The sequence below is a fragment of the Scheffersomyces amazonensis genome (assembly GCF_036850825.1).
Source record: "Scheffersomyces amazonensis strain UFMG-HMD-26.3 chromosome Unknown RJT21scaffold_2, whole genome shotgun sequence".
Lineage (NCBI taxonomy): Eukaryota > Fungi > Ascomycota > Pichiomycetes > Serinales > Debaryomycetaceae > Scheffersomyces > Scheffersomyces amazonensis.
Genome location: NW_027042742.1, coordinates 2,105,233 through 2,123,320, shown reverse-complemented (window position 1 = coordinate 2,123,320; position 18,088 = coordinate 2,105,233). Strand labels below are relative to the sequence as shown.

The window sequence follows — 18,088 nt, the reverse complement described above, 5'->3', positions numbered from 1 at the left end:
GTGCAAAATGATTATTATTATAATGTCCCATAAATACATCATTCTTGGTAATCAGTACATTATTATTATTATAATAAATTGGTACCAGATTAACTTCTGACCTTATATTAAAATTATGTAGTGAAGAATCTGTCTGTGGTAAGTTATGATGAGTAAGAGAATAATCCACTATATTTTCATATAATTCTGAACTGTTGAGATGATTTTGTGAAGTAGTTAATTGGTGAGGAGTTTCTAGTAAGTTTGTGACATCATTTGAGTGGCTGCAATAAGTAGATTGAATATGTCTATGAATAGTTCCATTATTATGATCCAACAAATGATTAGGTAATGATTGAGGAAGGATTTCATTAGTTAAAGTTCCTAAGTTAACAAGAGCATCTTGGAATTCAAGTTCACTATAATGATTGTGAGTTTCTCCCGCTGAAGCACATAATGAAGACATAAATGATTCAAAATCTTCATCTTCGTCAGGTTTAGTGTTGAGCAGAGTCATTATAGCAATTATATCAATAGATTTAAGAATGTACAAGGTCTGCAAATATTCCAATTACTCCAAGTGGTGTCTTATTTATGGTAACTGTGAATGTTCTTTAGCATACATTTATTTCTTATCATATTTGGGCAATTGGTATCGCACAAAAAAATTGCACCCAAACTTCTGTTTGAGGTTGTCTTTAGAGCCGAATTATCAGGTGTTTCTGCTGAAGGTATGTTTTATTAAGCGTAACAATCTGTATAGTTTATAATATGGAATGTTCTATTTAATATGGAATGTCCTATTTAATATGGAATGTTCTATTTAGCAATAAATATAAATAAATATCAGTAAATATCAGTAAATATCAGTAAATATCAATAATATCAATAATATCAATACATATTAAGAGTTAAAGATACTGGAACAAGTCAACTGTTTCTTTTTTGTGTAGTGTTTGAAAATTACCAATAATTGAAGAATCAAGATTCTTATATTTCTAATAAATATATCCAGTTCTAATAAATATACTCATTTCTTATCCTAGTAAGTATTTCTACATATGGTTTCCGACTGGTAGCGCCCACATCCGTTGTGACTCACCGGTATCGCAAATAATTTGCGAGATGAAAAATCACCGAATAGTGAAAAATTTCAATCATCTGATTCACATATCGTACTAAAAGGCCCCCACTATACATTAATGAGTGCTACCATAAGTTTGGTAGGAAAGGTTAGACCGACCTTAGTTAGGGTTAAACCCTTTGCGCCATTGAAAACAAGTTTTATTAGATATAATTCTAGTAATAGTAGTAAATGGCCTGAATTGCAACCAACGGATTTTACTCCTCAAGGTGAACCAGATTATATTAAATTAATTTTAACTTCGAGAGTTTATGATGTTGTGGATGAAGCAGGAACTCCTCTTAATAAAGCCATTAATTTATCTACCAGACTTGGTACTAATGTTTATTTAAAACGTGAAGATTTACTTCCAGTATTTTCATTTAAATTAAGAGGAGCTCATAATATGATAGCTAATTTACATTCCAATTCAAAAACTCCTTTAAATGGGGTTGTGGCATGTTCTGCAGGTAATCATGCTCAAGGAGTAGCATATTCTGCTAGTAGATTAAATATTCCTGCTACTATAGTTATGCCAACAGCAACTCCATCAATTAAATATTCTAATGTTGCAAGATTAGGTTCAAAAGTTGTATTATATGGAGACGATTTTGATTCATCTAAACAAGAATGTGAAAGATTAAGTAAATTAGAAAATCTTACTAATATTCCACCATTTAATCATCCATATGTTGTGGCCGGTCAAGGAACTATTGCATTAGAAATTACAAGACAATTAAGATTAGATAAATTATCGGCTTTATTTGTGCCAGTTGGTGGAGGAGGATTAATTGCTGGTGTTGCCGTATATTTAAAAAAAATTGCTCCTCATGTTAAAATTATTGGAGTTGAAACTTATGATGCTGATGCTTTATATCAATCATTAAAAGCTAAAAAATCAATTGAATTAGATCTGGTTGGAGTATTTGCTGATGGTACTGCTGTTAAAGTATTAGGTGATGAAACTTGGAGACTTTGTAAAGATTTAGTTGATGATGTTGTTCGAGTATCTACTGATGAATTATGTGCAGCCATAAAGGATATTTTTGAAGATACAAGACTGATAACTGAACCATCAGGAGCTTTATCAGTTGCTGGATTAAAGAAATATATTGAAGAACATCCAGAAATTAATCATTCAGATAAAACTTATGTTCCAGTAGTTAGTGGAGCCAATATGAATTTTGATAGATTAAGATTTGTTAGTGAAAGAGCAGTTTTAGGTGAAGGTAAAGAAGCATCATTTGTTGTAACAATTCCTGAACAACCTGGTGAATTTGCTAAATTACAAAGTATTATAAATCCAAGAGCTATAACTGAATTTTGTTATAGATATAGTGGACCAGGACCAGCTAATGTATTAGTAAGTTTTAATATTGCTGGAGGTGAAAAAGATGATATATTAAATGAAATGATTGGATCAAAATTTGGTTATGATGTTATTGATATTTCAGATAATGAATTAGCTAAAACTCATGGACGTTATTTAGTTGGAGGTAAATCATCACATTCAAAGACTTCAAAGGAAAAGATGTATAGTTTTGAATTTCCTGAAAAACCAGGAGCATTATTTAATTTCTTACAAACTTTAAAGAATGATTGGGATATAACATTATTTCATTATAGAAATCATGGTCATGATGTTGGAAAAGTACTTTGTGGATTTGTACTTCCTCAAGGTACTGCTGAAGAAGATTTCCAACAAGTTTTAAAGAAAATTGGCTACAAATTTTATGATGAATCAGATAATGTCGTTTATAAAAAGTTTTTAACTTCTTAACGAATTTATGAAAGTGATTGTATGTACAGATATTATGTATAGTAATAATACTAATGTTATTATTTTTAATCATTACGACGTAGAAATGATTGATAGGCTTCTTGATTTATATGAACTCTTCCACTAGCTTTCATTTGCTTCTTTCCTTGCTTTTGTCTTTCTAAAAGTTTCTTATATCTTGATATATCAGCCGCATGTAATTTTTGAGTTACATCTTTCCTCTTAGCTTTAATGGTTTCTCTGGCTATAACTCTACTACCAATTTTTGCTTGAATTGCTACTTCAAATAATTGAAATCTTAAATATTCTTTAAATCTTGTAACATATTCTTTCCCTCTTGATTGGGCTTGAGATTTATGTAATATAGTTGTTAATGCATCTTGAGATTCTCCATTTACACATAATTCCATTTTAACTAAATCAGATTTTTTATATCCTGCATCATCATAATCTAATGATGCATAACCTTTAGTACAACCTTTTAATTTTCCAAAGAAATCTTCAACTAATTGAGCTAATGGAATATCAAATCTTAATAATACTTGTCCAGTACTTAAATATTCCATTTCCTTTTGAATTCCTCTATTATTTAAACATAATGTCATAACAGTTCCAATATATTCTTCTGGAACTGTCATTATAGCTTCAACAAAAGGTTCCATAAAACAATCAACTCTTGAATGGAATGAACTATCAGGAAATTTATCAGGACTTGTAATAATAACTTCTTTACCATCATTATAAACTACTTTATATGGTACAGTTGGAGCCGTAAGAATAATTCTAGCTCCATATTCCTTTTCTAATCTTTCTTTAAATACTGATGCATGTAAAGATCCTAAAAATCCTAATCTCCATCCAAGACCTAAAGCATTTGATGTTTCCTTTTCTAAAGTAACTGATCTATCATTTAAAACAAGATTTTGCATTTGATCATCCATAGCATTAAAATCAGTTCCTTCAGCTGGAAATGCTCCAACAAATACCATTGGTTTTGGTTCTTCAAATCCTGGTAATGGTTCAAGATTTTCATGATTTCCATATTGAAAAAATGTATCTCCAACTATAGCATCTCTTGGATTTTTTAATCCTGGTATAATATATCCTACTTGACCAGCAGTAATAGTATCCATAGGCATCATATCAGGATAATTTATTCCAACTTCTTTAACATCATATACTTTATCAGTATGAGCTGATAAAAGTTTCATACCTTTTTTAATTTTCCCATCAACAACATGAATAAGCATTACCACTCCTAAATATGAATCATGCCATGAATCAACTAATAATGCCTTCAAAGGGGCTGAAACATTACCAGTTGGTGCCGGAATATTTTTAACAATCAGGGGAAGAATTTTATGTACATTTAAACCAGTTTTTGCACTAACTGGTATACAATCTTCTCTTGAAAGTTCAAAAGTTTCTTCGACTTGATTCATTGCTGCTGGTATATCTGATTGATCTAAATCAATTTTATTAATAATAGGTATAAGTTTTAAACCCATACTATAAGCTAAATAAAAATTAGCTACAGTTTGAGCTTGAACTCCTTGAGATGCATCAACAATTAATAAAGCTCCTCCACATGATGCATAAGATCGAGATACTTCTGCTCGGAAATCAACATGACCAGGAGTATCTACTAAATGTAATAAGAAATCTTCACCTGTTTCTTTATCTGTATAAATCATAGATACAGTTTGAGCCTTTATTGTAATACCTCTTTCACGTTCAACTTCTAATTTATCTAAAACTTGTTTATTTGATCCCGGTTGAATGACTCCGGTGATTTCTAAAAGTCGATCTGAAAGAGTCGATTTCCCATGATCGACATGTGCTACTATACTAAAGTTTCTATAGTTTTCTATAGGAATTTTAGCTATTCTTTCTTGAATTTGTTTTCGATATAATTCTTTATTTAAGAACATCTTCTTTTGATCTGGACTTTGAATTGTTTGATGAGTTGTGGTAGATGTTAGTCGTCTCGGTATTCGTGATAGACATGACACACGTGCCGGCCCGAACAAACATCTTGGCATTAAGATATTCCTTATAGCCATTTGAATTAGTTTAGTTATTAAGTATGGTAAGTCTGGAGTCCATTCAATTTGCATCTTTTTTTCACTCCACTATAATTTTTTCAGCCTGTATAATTTTTGATAGGCACACTATACTGTAGATACAAGGTGTATATAGTGTATATGAAGAATGTATATATAGTGTATATGAAGAATGTATATATAGTGTATAGGAAGAGTGTATATATAGTGTATATATAGTGTAAATAGAGTGTATATAGAGTGTAGATATATAGTGTAGATACACTGCATATATAGAGTTTACACCTCAGATGGGGTTTAATTTAACTATGAGCTCTTATACAGTTACATCTAATTAACTATAAATAGACTTATATTTTATTTGTTAACTAATTAATAAACTATCATTAAATCAATTGTTATTAAGCATTATTAGTAGCGAATTCATTAACAAATTCCACCAATTTCTTAACACTATCAAGACTTACAGCATTATAAATAGAAGCACGCATACCTCCTACTGATCTATGACCCTTTAATCCAATAAGATTTTTTTCTGTTGATTCCTTAATAAATTTATCTTCTAATTCTTTTGGTAAAGTAAATACTACATTCATATTTGAACGATATTTTGGATTAGTTACTGGTAAATGATAAAATGTAGGATATTTACTTAAGGCTTCATATAATATTTTAGATTTTTCTTCATCAATAGCTTGAATTTGTTTAATTCCACCATTCTCTAAAAGTTTTGCAGTAACTAATTTTAAAATATGACAAGCAAATATTGGAATTGTATTATAAGCAGAATTATTAGCAATCACAGTTGGGAAATGGAATGCAATTGGAACTAATGGAATTCCATAAGATTTTAATTCATCATCAGTTGGTTGTTCAATTAAAGACTTTTTAATAATATATATAGTTAAACCAGCTATACCAATATTTTTTTGAGCACCGGCAAATATAACCCCATATTTACTAACATCAACCTTTTTTGATAAAATATTAGATGACATATCTGCTACAAGTTCAACTCCTTCAGGAAGATAATCTGAAGTTGGAATATCTTTATATTCAATTCCATGAACAGTTTCATTATCACATACATAAAGATAAGCAGTATCTTTTGAAATTGATTTCCATTGAGAATAAGGTGGAATATCTCCATATTTTAAATCCTTTGTATCAACAACAATATCAACATTAAATCCTAATCTTTGAGCTTCTTGAGCAGATTTTTTTGACCAACTACCAGTAATTGCATAAGCTGCTTTACCAATTTTTCCATTATTTCTTTTAGCATAATTACCAATTAAATTATATACAATTGAAGAAAATCCGGTTGTACCTCCACCTTGCATAAAGAAAACTTCATGAGTATCAGGAATATCTAATAATTTAATTAAATTTGATTTAGTATCATCAATTACTTTAATAGCTGGTTTTGAACGATGAGAAATTTCTCCAATTCCAACTGTCAGCTGTTCATATTTAATTAAATCATAAGCTGCTTCTTGTAATACTGAAGTTGGTAATAATGCTGGTCCAGCACCAAAATAATTAGGTTCTTCACGATCTAATGATTTAATTGAACTCATATTTGAACTAATTGTTTAAATAATTGTTTAACGAATTAACTATCACTTTAACAATTGAAATTATCAATCTATAATTAAAATATATTGAATTAATTTAACCTAATTTATATGGAGATGAGAAATGACTCTTACTCATTTTTCACTTGTGGTCCTTCTTCGAGGTTTTGTGTCATACATTTTTTTCCACAATGTTTATGTTAGTGGTAATGTTTACATTTTATGGAGATGATTAATTGTTTATTTACTGATTAAATTTAATACCAAACTACTACTAAATTATAGTAAATTCAATATGGCTGAAACAATCACATATTTAGATACTGAACCTATTCGGAATGCATCTGATTTAATAAATTCAATGTTATTATCAAGAGCATATATTGATGATAAACTTAAATTTCTTACAATTGATCATCAAGATTTATTAAAGAATAATTTAATAATATCATCATCATCAGAATTTCAAGTAAGTGAAATAATATATGAGAATGATAGATCAGTTATAAATATAATTCATTCACTTTTAGTTGCATTAGATAGAACTAGAAATCAACAAAAGATTTCCAATCAAACTATTCTACAAAAGGAAATGCAAATTAAGAAATTAACTGCTAAGAATGATCAATTAGAAAAAGAATTAATTAAGAATGAAAAGGATTTAAACAAATTAGTTCAATTTGAACAAAATGATTTAAATAAACAAATCGATTCTTTACATAAAATTAATAAATTACAATCAAATGATTTAATTAAATTAAAGCATTGGTCAGGAGGTTTACAAAAGAAATATAAAATAGAATTAAAGAAACAACAATTGGAAATAGATGAATTAAAGAATAAACTTCTAGATAAACGGAATTTATCTTCCACTATAAAGTATGGTATACCGATAAATTCTGATGAATCAACTTCACAATCAACTTCAACAACAACAACAACAACTTCAATTTCAATCAATAATATTAATTCAACTATAAATTCAAATATAATATATAATAATTTACCAATTATTGATAATATTAAACCTATACTTATAAATCCCAGTGAATCAATATTAAATCAAGAATTTAATGAACTTTCATCAAATCTTACATCTATTATTGAATCAATAGCTACAGAAAATTATAAATTTACAAGATTTATTGAATTAATTAATGAATATTATAATCAATTCAATATTAGTTTGACAGATTTTACAAGAGATAAATCAACTATTTCATTACCAAATCCTTCTGATATAATAGATTTACAATCTCTAGAAAACATAGATCATGATACCATTCAAAAATATTTTAATGAACTTCGATCATTCGAATTGATATCCAAACCAATTTTAAATAATATTTATAAAATATATCATAATATATCAGGAGTATTATTTTTGCATTCACAAATTGAAGGTAATGAAACTAGAATTGAAAGTGAGTCTTCAAAATTAAAGCAAATTGAAAAAGAATTAGAAATCATGACTCAGAATTGGAAAGATGCATTAAAGACAGCTGAAAATTGGAAAAATATTCATCAAAAGTATGTAGAGAACCATTGAAAATTAATAGCAAAGATTAGGTAGTTTAGGATTATTAATAATGATTATAAGGAACAAGATTCATCATCATCATCAATAGATATGGTAGTATCATTCATACTTCGTAAAACTGTAGTCTCTAAAGAAACTACTTCCAATGGGAAATCCTTCAAGTATTCAAAGTCAGAATTATTCACTGTATCTTTAAATCTAAGAGATAAATCACTTGTATCATAATTATATTCTAAACAAGTACTAAGAGCAATTCCAGTACAATGAATGTTTTTATAATTAGAATCTGACCTATCAATATATACTTCATTATTAGTATTATCATTATCATTATCTTTTATTTTATATCCATCTATAGTTTTTACATCTTCATTATCTAAAATCTCTTGTTTCCCCTCTCTATCTGAAGTAAGTTGTAATTTATCAGATACTATACGTAAAGGTTTGATTTCTAAATCTTCTTCTTCTTTAATAAAAAATTTTACAATTCTTAAAAGATCACCTGGTTGTAAACTAGAAAATTCATATTCTTTAGTTCCTCTAAATGGTTTTATAACCACTACAATTCCTCCTACCACTATTAAATTTTCCAGAAATGGATCTTTTACTTTCATAATAGTTTGAGAATCATCATTTACTGATTTTTCAATTAAATTTTGAAGCATGATTGTTCTAGAGAAACTATCATATTGATCAGCAAGATATGATTGCTTTTGTTCATTAGGAATTGCAATTAAAGTTTTAACAGTATTATTAATTTCATTTCTTTGATAATGAAGAGATGAAATTCTTCTAGTAAGATTTGAAGATTCAGGAGATTGTTTAGAAAAATACAGTTGATCATCAATTAATCCATTAGTTTCAGAATTAAAACTTTCTATTGCACTACGATAATCCAGTTTACTAGTTGGAATAATAATATTATCTCTAATTTCATTTTCTCTTGATAAAGTTACAATTATTTCTCCATCATCCAGAACTCGAGGACTTTTATCTTGATTTGGTATCAGAAATGGTAAACTTTTAAGAGCAATAGTTGAACAAGCATAATTTGATTGATATTGCTTTTCTAAATCAATTTGTGGTTTGGAACGTGTAAAGAGATTTTGAAATATACTAGGTCTTGTAATTTCAATATTTTGATGTTTATCATATACTGTAATTCTAGAGGTAACACAGAGAATTACTAAAATTATTATGGTACATACTATAATCAAGACAAACAATGCAATTATACAACCAATGATGGCAGTATTACTGATAGACATTGTCAATAGTTAAGGATTTAATAGTTGGTTGACAGAAGGAAGGCAAATTCGGCTGCAAATAAAAAAAAGAGTTATACGCAAAAAAGAATTTAAGGAGACTATGCTGTCATTATATATACATCACTATAAGAACCTATAAGAACTATTTACAAATTCATGATTATTTATCATTATCATTATTGTTATTGTTATCGTTACTTTCATCTTTCTCTACTTCTATCTCTTTTTCTTTACTGTACTGTTTCAAAAATAACTCAAACTCTTCTTCTGGTGATAATTCAGATTGATCTGAATTTTCATTTTCTACAAGTTGATTATTCTTTTCTTCTTGTAAATTTCTATACTTTCTATTGGCTTTCTTTGTTTTACTTTGTTTCAATTTAGTTTTCCTTTCATTTACAATGGATGTACGACTTTTCTCACCATTTTGTTGTTCATCTAATCGTAATGCTAAAATTTCTCTTGCTCGTTTCCTATTCAGTTCTTGAGATCGAGAATATTGACATGTAACTACAATCCCCGTGGGAAGATGGGTTAATTGAACTTTACTATTTGATTTATTAATCTTTTGACCTCCTGGTCCTCGTCCACCTTTAATAAATTTTTCATCTATCTCTTCTTCTTTAATTAACCATTTTGGTCTTGGAGGTAACTTATTCTTCTTTGGAATTGAATTAATGCTGGCAGTAGTTGAAAAATAAAATTTTTGATGAAGATTACTTAATGACTGAATTAGTCGCTGTGAGGCTCGATGATATGCTAACATTATGTATATTTCCCTTTTAAGCCTAAAGATCTTCTTAATTATGTGATTCCTTATAGATCTCTGGAATCATCCTTTAAAGTTTAAAACTTTTTACAGGTTTCGTTATTACAGTTTACAAGTTAAACAAAATTAAAGAATTATTTTACAGTTTATAATTAACGCGTTTGACTTTTAATTTGTCCCAATTAGGAAATGCCACTTATATGACTTGCATCACCAAAATTTTTCAAATCCACGTCTAATACCATATATACATTTATACAATTCCTCTTTTTAAAAGTATTAAACCATTTATATAATAACTATACTCAATTGATAATGTCTTACGAAAGAGGTGAAGTATATGGTACACAAGTTTTACCAGGAGAAGATCCTGAAGATAGTTCATTTAATGAAGTTACTAAAGCATTTCGATCATTTATACTAGAATTTAGATTAGATACCAGATTTATTTATAGAGATCAATTAAGAGAAAATTTATTAGTAAAGAATTACTTTCTTAAGGTTAATTCCGAACATCTTATTGGATTTAATGAAGAATTAAATAAAAAATTATCAGATGATCCTGCTGAAATGATTCCATTATTTGAAAATGCTATAACTGATATTGCAAAGAGAATTGCTTATTTATCAAATAATGAAGTTCCAAATGATTTTCCTCATTGTCAATTAATTTTATTATCAAATACTGGTAAAACTTCTATAAGACATTTAGATTCTGAACATATTGCAAAAATTGTTAGAGTTAGTGGAATTATAATTTCTGCTTCAGTTTTATCTTCAAGAGCAACTCAAGTACAATTAATTTGTCGTTCTTGTAAACATACTCTTAGATTACCAATTAAATCTGGGTTTGGTCAAGTTAATTTACCAAATAAATGTCAAAAAGATGATAATGGTACAACTCAAGAAAAATGTCCTTTAGATCCTTATGTTATTGTTCATGATAAATCAACATTTGTTGATCAACAAGTTTTAAAATTACAAGAATCTCCAGATATGGTACCAGTTGGAGAAATGCCAAGACATATACTTTTACAAGCTGATAGATATTTATCAAATCAAGTTGTTCCTGGTACAAGAGTTACAATAATTGGAATATATTCAATTTATCAATCAAAACAACGAAATTCTGGACCTGGAAGTGGGAATGTAGCAATTCGTAATCCATATTTAAAAGTATTAGGTATTCAATCTGATGTTGATATTGGTATTAATGGTCAAGGTACAGTATTTACTGAAGAAGAAGAAGAAGAATTTTTAAAATTATCAAGATTATCAAATATTTATGAAGTATTTTCAAATTCAATTGCTCCATCAATTTATGGTAATGAAGATATTAAAAAGGCTATTTCATGTTTATTAGTTGGTGGATCTAAAAAAGTCTTACCTGATGGAATGAGATTAAGAGGTGATATAAATGTTTTATTATTAGGTGATCCAGGTACTGCTAAATCTCAATTATTAAAATTTGTTGAAAAGATTGCTCCAATTTCAGTTTATACTTCAGGTAAGGGTTCATCAGCAGCAGGTTTAACTGCTTCAGTTCAAAGAGATACTCAAACTGGAGATTTTTATCTTGAAGGTGGTGCAATGGTATTAGCAGATGGAGGTGTTGTATGTATTGATGAATTTGATAAAATGAGAGATGAAGATAGAGTTGCTATTCATGAAGCAATGGAACAACAAACTATTTCAATTGCAAAAGCAGGTATTACGACTATATTAAATTCAAGAACTTCAGTATTAGCCGCTGCCAATCCAGTATTTGGAAGATATGATGATTCAAAATCTCCAGGAGAAAATATTGATTTTCAAAGTACAATTTTATCAAGATTTGATATGATTTTTATTGTTAAAGATGATCATAATGAAGCAAGAGATATTTCAATTGCTCAACATGTTATGAATGTTCATACAGGAGGTAAAACTCAAGAACAACTTCAAGAAGGTGAAATTCCAATTGAAACTATGAGAAGATATATTCAATATGTTAAACAAAGATGTGCACCAAGATTAAGTCCAGAAGCAGCCGAAAGATTATCATCACATTTTGTTTCAATTAGAAGAAAATTACAAATTAATGAAAATGATATGAATGAAAGATCTTCAATTCCAATTACTGTAAGACAATTAGAAGCTATTGTTCGTATTACTGAATCATTAGCTAAAATAAGATTATCACCCGTTGCTAATGAAGAACATGTAGAAGAAGCTATTAGATTATTTACTGCATCAACCATGGATGCTGTTGATCAAGGAATTGCTGGTGATGGATCAGGTAACCCCCAATTTACAGCAGAAATTAGAAAAGTTGAACAAGAATTAAAGAGACGTTTACCATTAGGATTTTCAACAGCTTATAGTACATTAAGAAGAGAATTTGTTGATAGTGGCAGAACCAGTTCAGCAGCATTAAATAAAGCTTTAGATATTCTTCAAAAGCATGAATCAATAAGGTTTAGACATCAAGGTAAAAATATTTTACGTGTGGGGGTTTAAATCATTGGATTATAGATTAAACCATCTTTTTTCTTTCGTTCTTTTTTCAATTCTATTTCTGTACTATTAAATAATTATTTTTAAGTATTATTTGAAAATGCCCTTATATTAATATAATTTCTATCTAAGTAATAATACACCCATAACTATATATATCATTAATTATAATTATGCCTTTAAAATTATAACTATTGAATCTCCTCGTAAGAAAAGTTTCGATATAAATCTTTCTCTTGATATAGATTTAATCTTTTTACCCTTATTATTTTTAACAGTTTCTGTCCATAATTCTTTAACATTTTCTAATACTAAATTACAATGTCTATCAAATGCTTTAACTTTCGCTATAAGTTTATGATTATTTCTGCATGATATAACTACTGGACTTTGATTATTTATAGCATTTTGAATTAATGACATAGGTCCATGAGTAAATTCAAATTCTTCAAGTTTCAGTAATTCTAATTCTGTTAATTCAGAACGAGGACGATCTATATATTCACTATAATTCATTTGGTTAGTATATGTATATGGTATTAATTGTAAAGTAATTTGTGCACTACTTACCTCATAAGGTATGGTTCTTGTTATTGTTATTTATACTGTTATAGCTATTATTTTACTGTCAGTACTGTTTACTGTTTTTATTATGATGATGTTATGGTCTTCTCCACTGTGCTGTGTTAGTTCAGTTTTACAGGTTACTGCATTTTTTTTTTGATACTATGGGAAATGTGATTGTACACGACAAAATTAAAACGGATGCAAATTATTACGAGCACAAGCACTTAATGTTACAGTTATTATATTACAATTATATTGACTCTATATAATGTTACTGTAAAGGGGAATTATATACTATTATCTTATCATAGACTTTACATCTATGTACATATGTATTTTTGCTTATTTAGACAGTCTTTTGATATTGACTTAATGGTGCAGCTAATGAACAACCTCTCTTAATAATGTTTTCAATTCTATCTCTTAATACTTTAGAAGCACATTCAACACTAAGACTCAAATAATCAATTTTTGCTTCATTTTTTCCAAACTTAATTATTGCCTTGTTTTCTCCTTGTGATTGTAAGGATTCACCGAATTGAGCTTCTAATAATGAAGAAATTCGATGTATACGACTTGTAATTTCTGAATTAGCATGTGCTGGTTTATCTAAAAGTGAAATTTCACCATTACCATTCTCAACTTTAACATGAGAATGAGAATGATTATGAGAATTAGAAGATAATTTAACTGAAGCTGGTGATGAATCTATAGAATAAAGAATAGCAACTATACTATCAGCTAAAGAATCTGCCATTAAATTATCATTTATCCATTCCACAGTTATATACAAAGCATCGAGCTTTTTTCTATCTACAAATATATCAACAATATCCATTACAACGCATTCCCATTCTTCTTCATCATCATTAATAATATTAATATATCCAAACATTTGTTCTAAATGCCATTTCATTAATGATATATCAGCATTAATTTTAAGATTAATTTTAGATTTTACAATAGAAGTAGATAATTGAGTATATTCATGTAAATCTTGTAATTGAAGAAGATTTAAATCAAAATCTTTTGCAACTAAAACTCCTGATAATAATTGTCCTGTCTTGATTGGTCCTGCATTTTCTTTTACTTCTTCCTTTGATTTATCAATATCCATTTCTTCTATTTCTTCTATTTTAGGATTAGTTTCAGGAATTGTCTTTTCAATTACCTTTTTAAGTTCAATTAATTGTTCTTCAGCTAATGATCCTAATACTTTAGCTATTTTTATTCCCTTTATACCTATTTTTAATTCTTCACAATTCTTTGGATTATAAACTCTTACTTCTTGATCTGTACCTTTTCTTGAAGAATATTTACTTAATAATGCAGATTTTAATCTACCCATCGGTACAGAATCTCCATGAACTAAAATAATTTTCAGAGGATTAACCTTTTCAATAAAAGATGTATTTTGTTGAAAATCTACATGAGCAGCAAATGATATATCTTGAACATTAATTCTTCTAGGAATTGTTAATTCAGGATTTACAAATGATTGAATTGTATGAGGTTCCTTTAATAATTCTTTTGCCATTGTACCTTCAACAGAAAATCCTGTCATTACAACCAAATTTTTTGGATCAGGAGACCATCTTTCAAGTAATTGTCTTGAAATTCCACCTTGTAACATACCTGGAGATGCTACAACAACTGAAGGTCCAAAATCTTGAAATTTAGATACATCCTTTATTGATTTAATAAATTTAAAATCAAATGGACTTGATTTTTGACCAGAATTTGCTGATGAAAGACGAATATTATCATTCATAACACTTGTATAAGTTTGATAAACTGCCATACATTTTTTAGCTAAACTTGATGCATAATATATATTAATATTTTGTAAATCTTCATGTTGAGACCAATATTCATCAAGAATTAATAATAATTCTTGAGCATTACCTAAAGCAAATACTGGCATTAAAACTCTACCACCTTTTGTAAGGGTTGCATGAATATTTTGAGTTAATCTTTTTTCTAATTCAGGTAATGGTTCTAAAGTACCAGTACCAAAAGTTGATTCAGAAATAAGTATATCAGGTCTTGTTGGAGGTATTTCTGCTGCATGTAAATGTCTATTTTCTTCTCTTGAAAAATCTCCTGTAAATAATACTTTTAAACCTCCAATTTCTATAAAATACATACATGCACCAAGTACATGTCCAGCATGAAATGCAGTAAATCTTATACCATCAAATTCAATAGTTGAATGATAATCTATTGTTTCTATTCTATCAAATGAATTCATAATATCATCATCAGTATATAAATTACTTGAACCATCAGTTGATCCTCCACCACCTTCTGATCTATTTTCACCTCCAATTGATGTAACTCTTACAAAATCTTGTAATAACCATCTATAAACTGCTTTTGTTGCATGGGTCATAAATACTTTCCCCTTAAAATTTGTATGTTGCATTACATATGGTAAAGATCCCGCATGATCTAAATGAAAATGACTAATTAATAAAATATCAACTTTTGATAAATCATATTCATCATAAAATGGAAATGATGCATGACCTGAAAGTGCAGGATGAATCCCAGCATCAAGCATTATTACTTTATTCTTATATTCAATTATATGACATGATCTACCAACTTCATTACATCCTCCAAGTCCAAAAAAATTAAACGCTTCTGATTCATCTACTCCTTGAATATCAACCGTCATTTTAAATTATCAAATAATGGGTTTACTAAGGAGTTTAATATGGTTTATTATTGGAAAACTTTGACCTAAGTGCTTTATTTAGGTTGAGTTGAGTGAAAATTAATAGACAGTGGATGGGCGTTATATGCAGACCGATTCGAATCTTGTCTTGTCTTGTCTTCGAAACAATTGCAAATTTATTATGTAAGACTCATATAAAAGCGTGGAGAATAGATAATTAAGAATTAGTAATTGTGGTTGAATTGTATTGGTAGGAGTAGTGTATGAAGAGGATAATTTTATTGTGTTGTAATGAAATTGAAATTACAAACCAATAATACAGAAGCATTAAAGACGGCTTTATCGTTGATAAGCTCATTACGAAAATATATTCTATTACGATTTACACCGGAGATTCTTTATGTAATTCTGGTTAATGGACAACTGATAACTCAAGAACCTCAAGTATGGTGTAAATTACAAATGAGATCTATTTTTAATCAAATAGAAATTCAAAGTCTACGAGATAATACAATTCTGTTAGAGATAAGTGTAGAATTATTTTTACAAACATTAAGAAATTTTGATAAAGCTAATAGTGAATCATTAAGTATACGACTTCAAAGGAAAGAATCAAGTGGAGCTCAAAGTACTAATTCAACTAATAGTCGAACTGCATCATTAGCATTATATTATTCTAATGTTAATATTCATTCTAATGCAATTAATCATACATTTAGAATACCCGTTAAAATACTTAAAAATACTCAAGATTTATTACTTTTAAAAGAACCAGAATTACATGATATTGATTTAATTATGAAATTACCTTCAGAATTTGTATCTACCTATAAAAGACTTGATAAATTTAAGAAATCTTCTAATAATGATACTATATTAATTAAAGCTAGTAGACGTAGAGGTGGATTTTTAGGATTTGTAATGGAAGAAGAAGGTAAATATCGAGTTACAATTAGTTGGAATGAAAAATTAGAAGTATTAAAACCAGTACATAATAATCTTGATGATGCTCGAGGTGAAATACTTCAACCAATTACAGAAGTAGATAAAGATAATATTGATGAAGATGATGATTCAGAAGATAAAGAAATTATTGTAAGATTACGAGATTGGCAATCAGCTTCAAAAATCGTAGCTACTTGTAAGACTGTTATATTATTATTAACAGCTAAAGAATGTGTTTTACATTGTTTACTTCAAGATTCCGATGAAGTAGAGATAATATATTATATTAGTGGGATTAGGATTAGAAGTAGTATAGATTAAAGCGTAATTTTTGTATTTTTTGGTAAAAAATATATAATGTAAATAAGGATCAAAACATCAACAAGAATTGTAAATGAATTAATTATATAATAGAAGACATGAAGATGTATTTTCATTAGTTATCAACATAAGGGGGGGGGAGATGGTAGATAAATTGGGATGGTAATGCAGCAATATTCTAATTATGAGTATATAATCTAGTGGTGTTCATCTTCTTCTTCGAAAACGAACCAGTCTTCTTCAGCTCCGACAGATGAACCAGAAGCAGAAACAGTTTCAGTTTCAACTTCACTAGATTCATATTCAGCAACGGCTTCAGTTGGTAATTCAGAAGCTGGAATAGTAGCCTTTGGAGGTAATTGGAAAGCTTTAACAGCAGTTTCTAATTCCTTTGGAGAAATGGCAGTTGGTTTGAATGCTTTGATTTGGGAAATGTATAACTCTGAAACTAAGTTGTTTCTAGCTGGAGTCATAGAGAATAATCTCTTGGAAACTACTGAACGCTATAAAATTATGGTTAGTATATAATTTAGTATATTAGTGGTAAATGAAGTTATTGAGTAAATTTCCTGAATTAATTGACAAATTCAATCTCAACCAATTAGTCATCTAATTCACTTTTTCACTTTAACATTATGATTTTCTAATATATCTTTAATATGATATATTCATTCAAATACCTTAAAGTACTTCATAACACTGGTATTTGTCAATCACTAATTGTCATGTCTCAATTTTTTGATCTATTAATTTCACAACTACTCAATTCACTTCTCTTCTGCCACATTTCCATATCGCCTACTTACAATAACAGGTCTGAACATCTCTGGTGAATCTATTATGCTATTATTGATCGTTCAGGTCTGGTTTAAGTGTATTCGTTTTTTCATTGATTTTTTCATTAGCGATTCTCGGGGTCGTGCGCCTTGGGTCAGAGATTTTTGATAGTGTCTCACTTTAAATTGTTTTATTGGTCAGTT

General features: G+C 28.5%; 11 protein-coding genes across 11 annotated transcripts; 4 read left to right on the top strand and 7 right to left on the bottom strand. All coding sequences in view use genetic code 12, as the record gives it.

Moving 5' to 3' along the window:
* Positions 1-283: 283 nt before the first annotated feature.
* Positions 284-2,906, top strand: ILV1 (threonine ammonia-lyase; the record flags this gene model as incomplete). The annotated part of the gene is made up of 2 exons (XM_064883238.1): positions 284-327; positions 1,271-2,906. The coding sequence occupies 2 exons, from the start codon at positions 284-286 to the stop codon at positions 2,880-2,882; spliced, it is 1,656 nt and encodes a 551-aa protein (XP_064739889.1). The 3' UTR covers positions 2,883-2,906.
* Positions 2,907-4,956, bottom strand: RJT21DRAFT_119288 (GTPase). Its single transcript, XM_064881345.1, has one exon. It carries the CDS (start codon positions 4,943-4,945, stop codon positions 2,948-2,950), a length of 1,998 nt encoding a protein of 665 aa, XP_064739888.1. The 5' UTR covers positions 4,946-4,956; the 3' UTR covers positions 2,907-2,947.
* A 132-nt stretch (positions 4,957-5,088) lies between these two features.
* Positions 5,089-6,605, bottom strand: SER1 (O-phospho-L-serine:2-oxoglutarate transaminase). Its single transcript, XM_064881344.1, has one exon. The coding sequence runs from the start codon at positions 6,523-6,525 to the stop codon at positions 5,347-5,349; it is 1,179 nt and encodes a 392-aa protein (XP_064739887.1). The 5' UTR covers positions 6,526-6,605; the 3' UTR covers positions 5,089-5,346.
* Positions 6,606-6,785: 180 nt separating this feature from the next.
* On the top strand, positions 6,786-8,093 carry RJT21DRAFT_25084 (uncharacterized protein). Its single transcript, XM_064883879.1, has one exon. It carries the CDS (start codon positions 6,818-6,820, stop codon positions 8,069-8,071), a length of 1,254 nt encoding a protein of 417 aa, XP_064739886.1. The 5' UTR covers positions 6,786-6,817; the 3' UTR covers positions 8,072-8,093.
* On the bottom strand, positions 8,094-9,381 carry RJT21DRAFT_25085 (uncharacterized protein). Its single transcript, XM_064883880.1, has one exon. It carries the CDS (start codon positions 9,328-9,330, stop codon positions 8,116-8,118), a length of 1,215 nt encoding a protein of 404 aa, XP_064739885.1. The 5' UTR covers positions 9,331-9,381; the 3' UTR covers positions 8,094-8,115.
* A 24-nt stretch (positions 9,382-9,405) lies between these two features.
* Positions 9,406-10,124, bottom strand: RJT21DRAFT_119284 (uncharacterized protein). Its single transcript, XM_064881343.1, has one exon. It carries the CDS (start codon positions 10,094-10,096, stop codon positions 9,491-9,493), a length of 606 nt encoding a protein of 201 aa, XP_064739884.1. The 5' UTR covers positions 10,097-10,124; the 3' UTR covers positions 9,406-9,490.
* Positions 10,125-10,362: 238 nt separating this feature from the next.
* Positions 10,363-12,703, top strand: CDC46 (MCM DNA helicase complex subunit). Its single transcript, XM_064881342.1, has one exon. The coding sequence runs from the start codon at positions 10,415-10,417 to the stop codon at positions 12,596-12,598; it is 2,184 nt and encodes a 727-aa protein (XP_064739883.1). The 5' UTR covers positions 10,363-10,414; the 3' UTR covers positions 12,599-12,703.
* SMD2 (mRNA splicing protein) lies at positions 12,704-13,328 on the bottom strand. Its single transcript, XM_064881341.1, has 2 exons — positions 13,166-13,328; positions 12,704-13,100 (listed from the first exon to the last, which is right to left on the bottom strand). Exons 1-2 carry the CDS (start codon positions 13,168-13,170, stop codon positions 12,767-12,769), a joined length of 339 nt encoding a protein of 112 aa, XP_064739882.1. The 5' UTR covers positions 13,171-13,328; the 3' UTR covers positions 12,704-12,766.
* Positions 13,329-13,496: 168 nt separating this feature from the next.
* RJT21DRAFT_119280 (cleavage polyadenylation factor subunit) lies at positions 13,497-15,883 on the bottom strand. Its single transcript, XM_064881340.1, has one exon. It carries the CDS (start codon positions 15,840-15,842, stop codon positions 13,509-13,511), a length of 2,334 nt encoding a protein of 777 aa, XP_064739881.1. The 5' UTR covers positions 15,843-15,883; the 3' UTR covers positions 13,497-13,508.
* On the top strand, positions 15,884-17,108 carry MEC3 (Mec3p; the record flags this gene model as incomplete). Its single annotated transcript, XM_064882833.1, has 1 exon — positions 15,884-17,108. Exon 1 carries the CDS (start codon positions 16,134-16,136, stop codon positions 17,106-17,108), a length of 975 nt encoding a protein of 324 aa, XP_064739880.1. The 5' UTR covers positions 15,884-16,133.
* ATP14 (F1F0 ATP synthase subunit h) lies at positions 17,100-17,987 on the bottom strand. The gene is made up of 2 exons (XM_064881339.1): positions 17,915-17,987; positions 17,100-17,611 (listed from the first exon to the last, which is right to left on the bottom strand). Exons 1-2 carry the CDS (start codon positions 17,930-17,932, stop codon positions 17,306-17,308), a joined length of 324 nt encoding a protein of 107 aa, XP_064739879.1. The 5' UTR covers positions 17,933-17,987; the 3' UTR covers positions 17,100-17,305.
* Between the last annotated feature and the right edge of the window lie 101 nt (positions 17,988-18,088).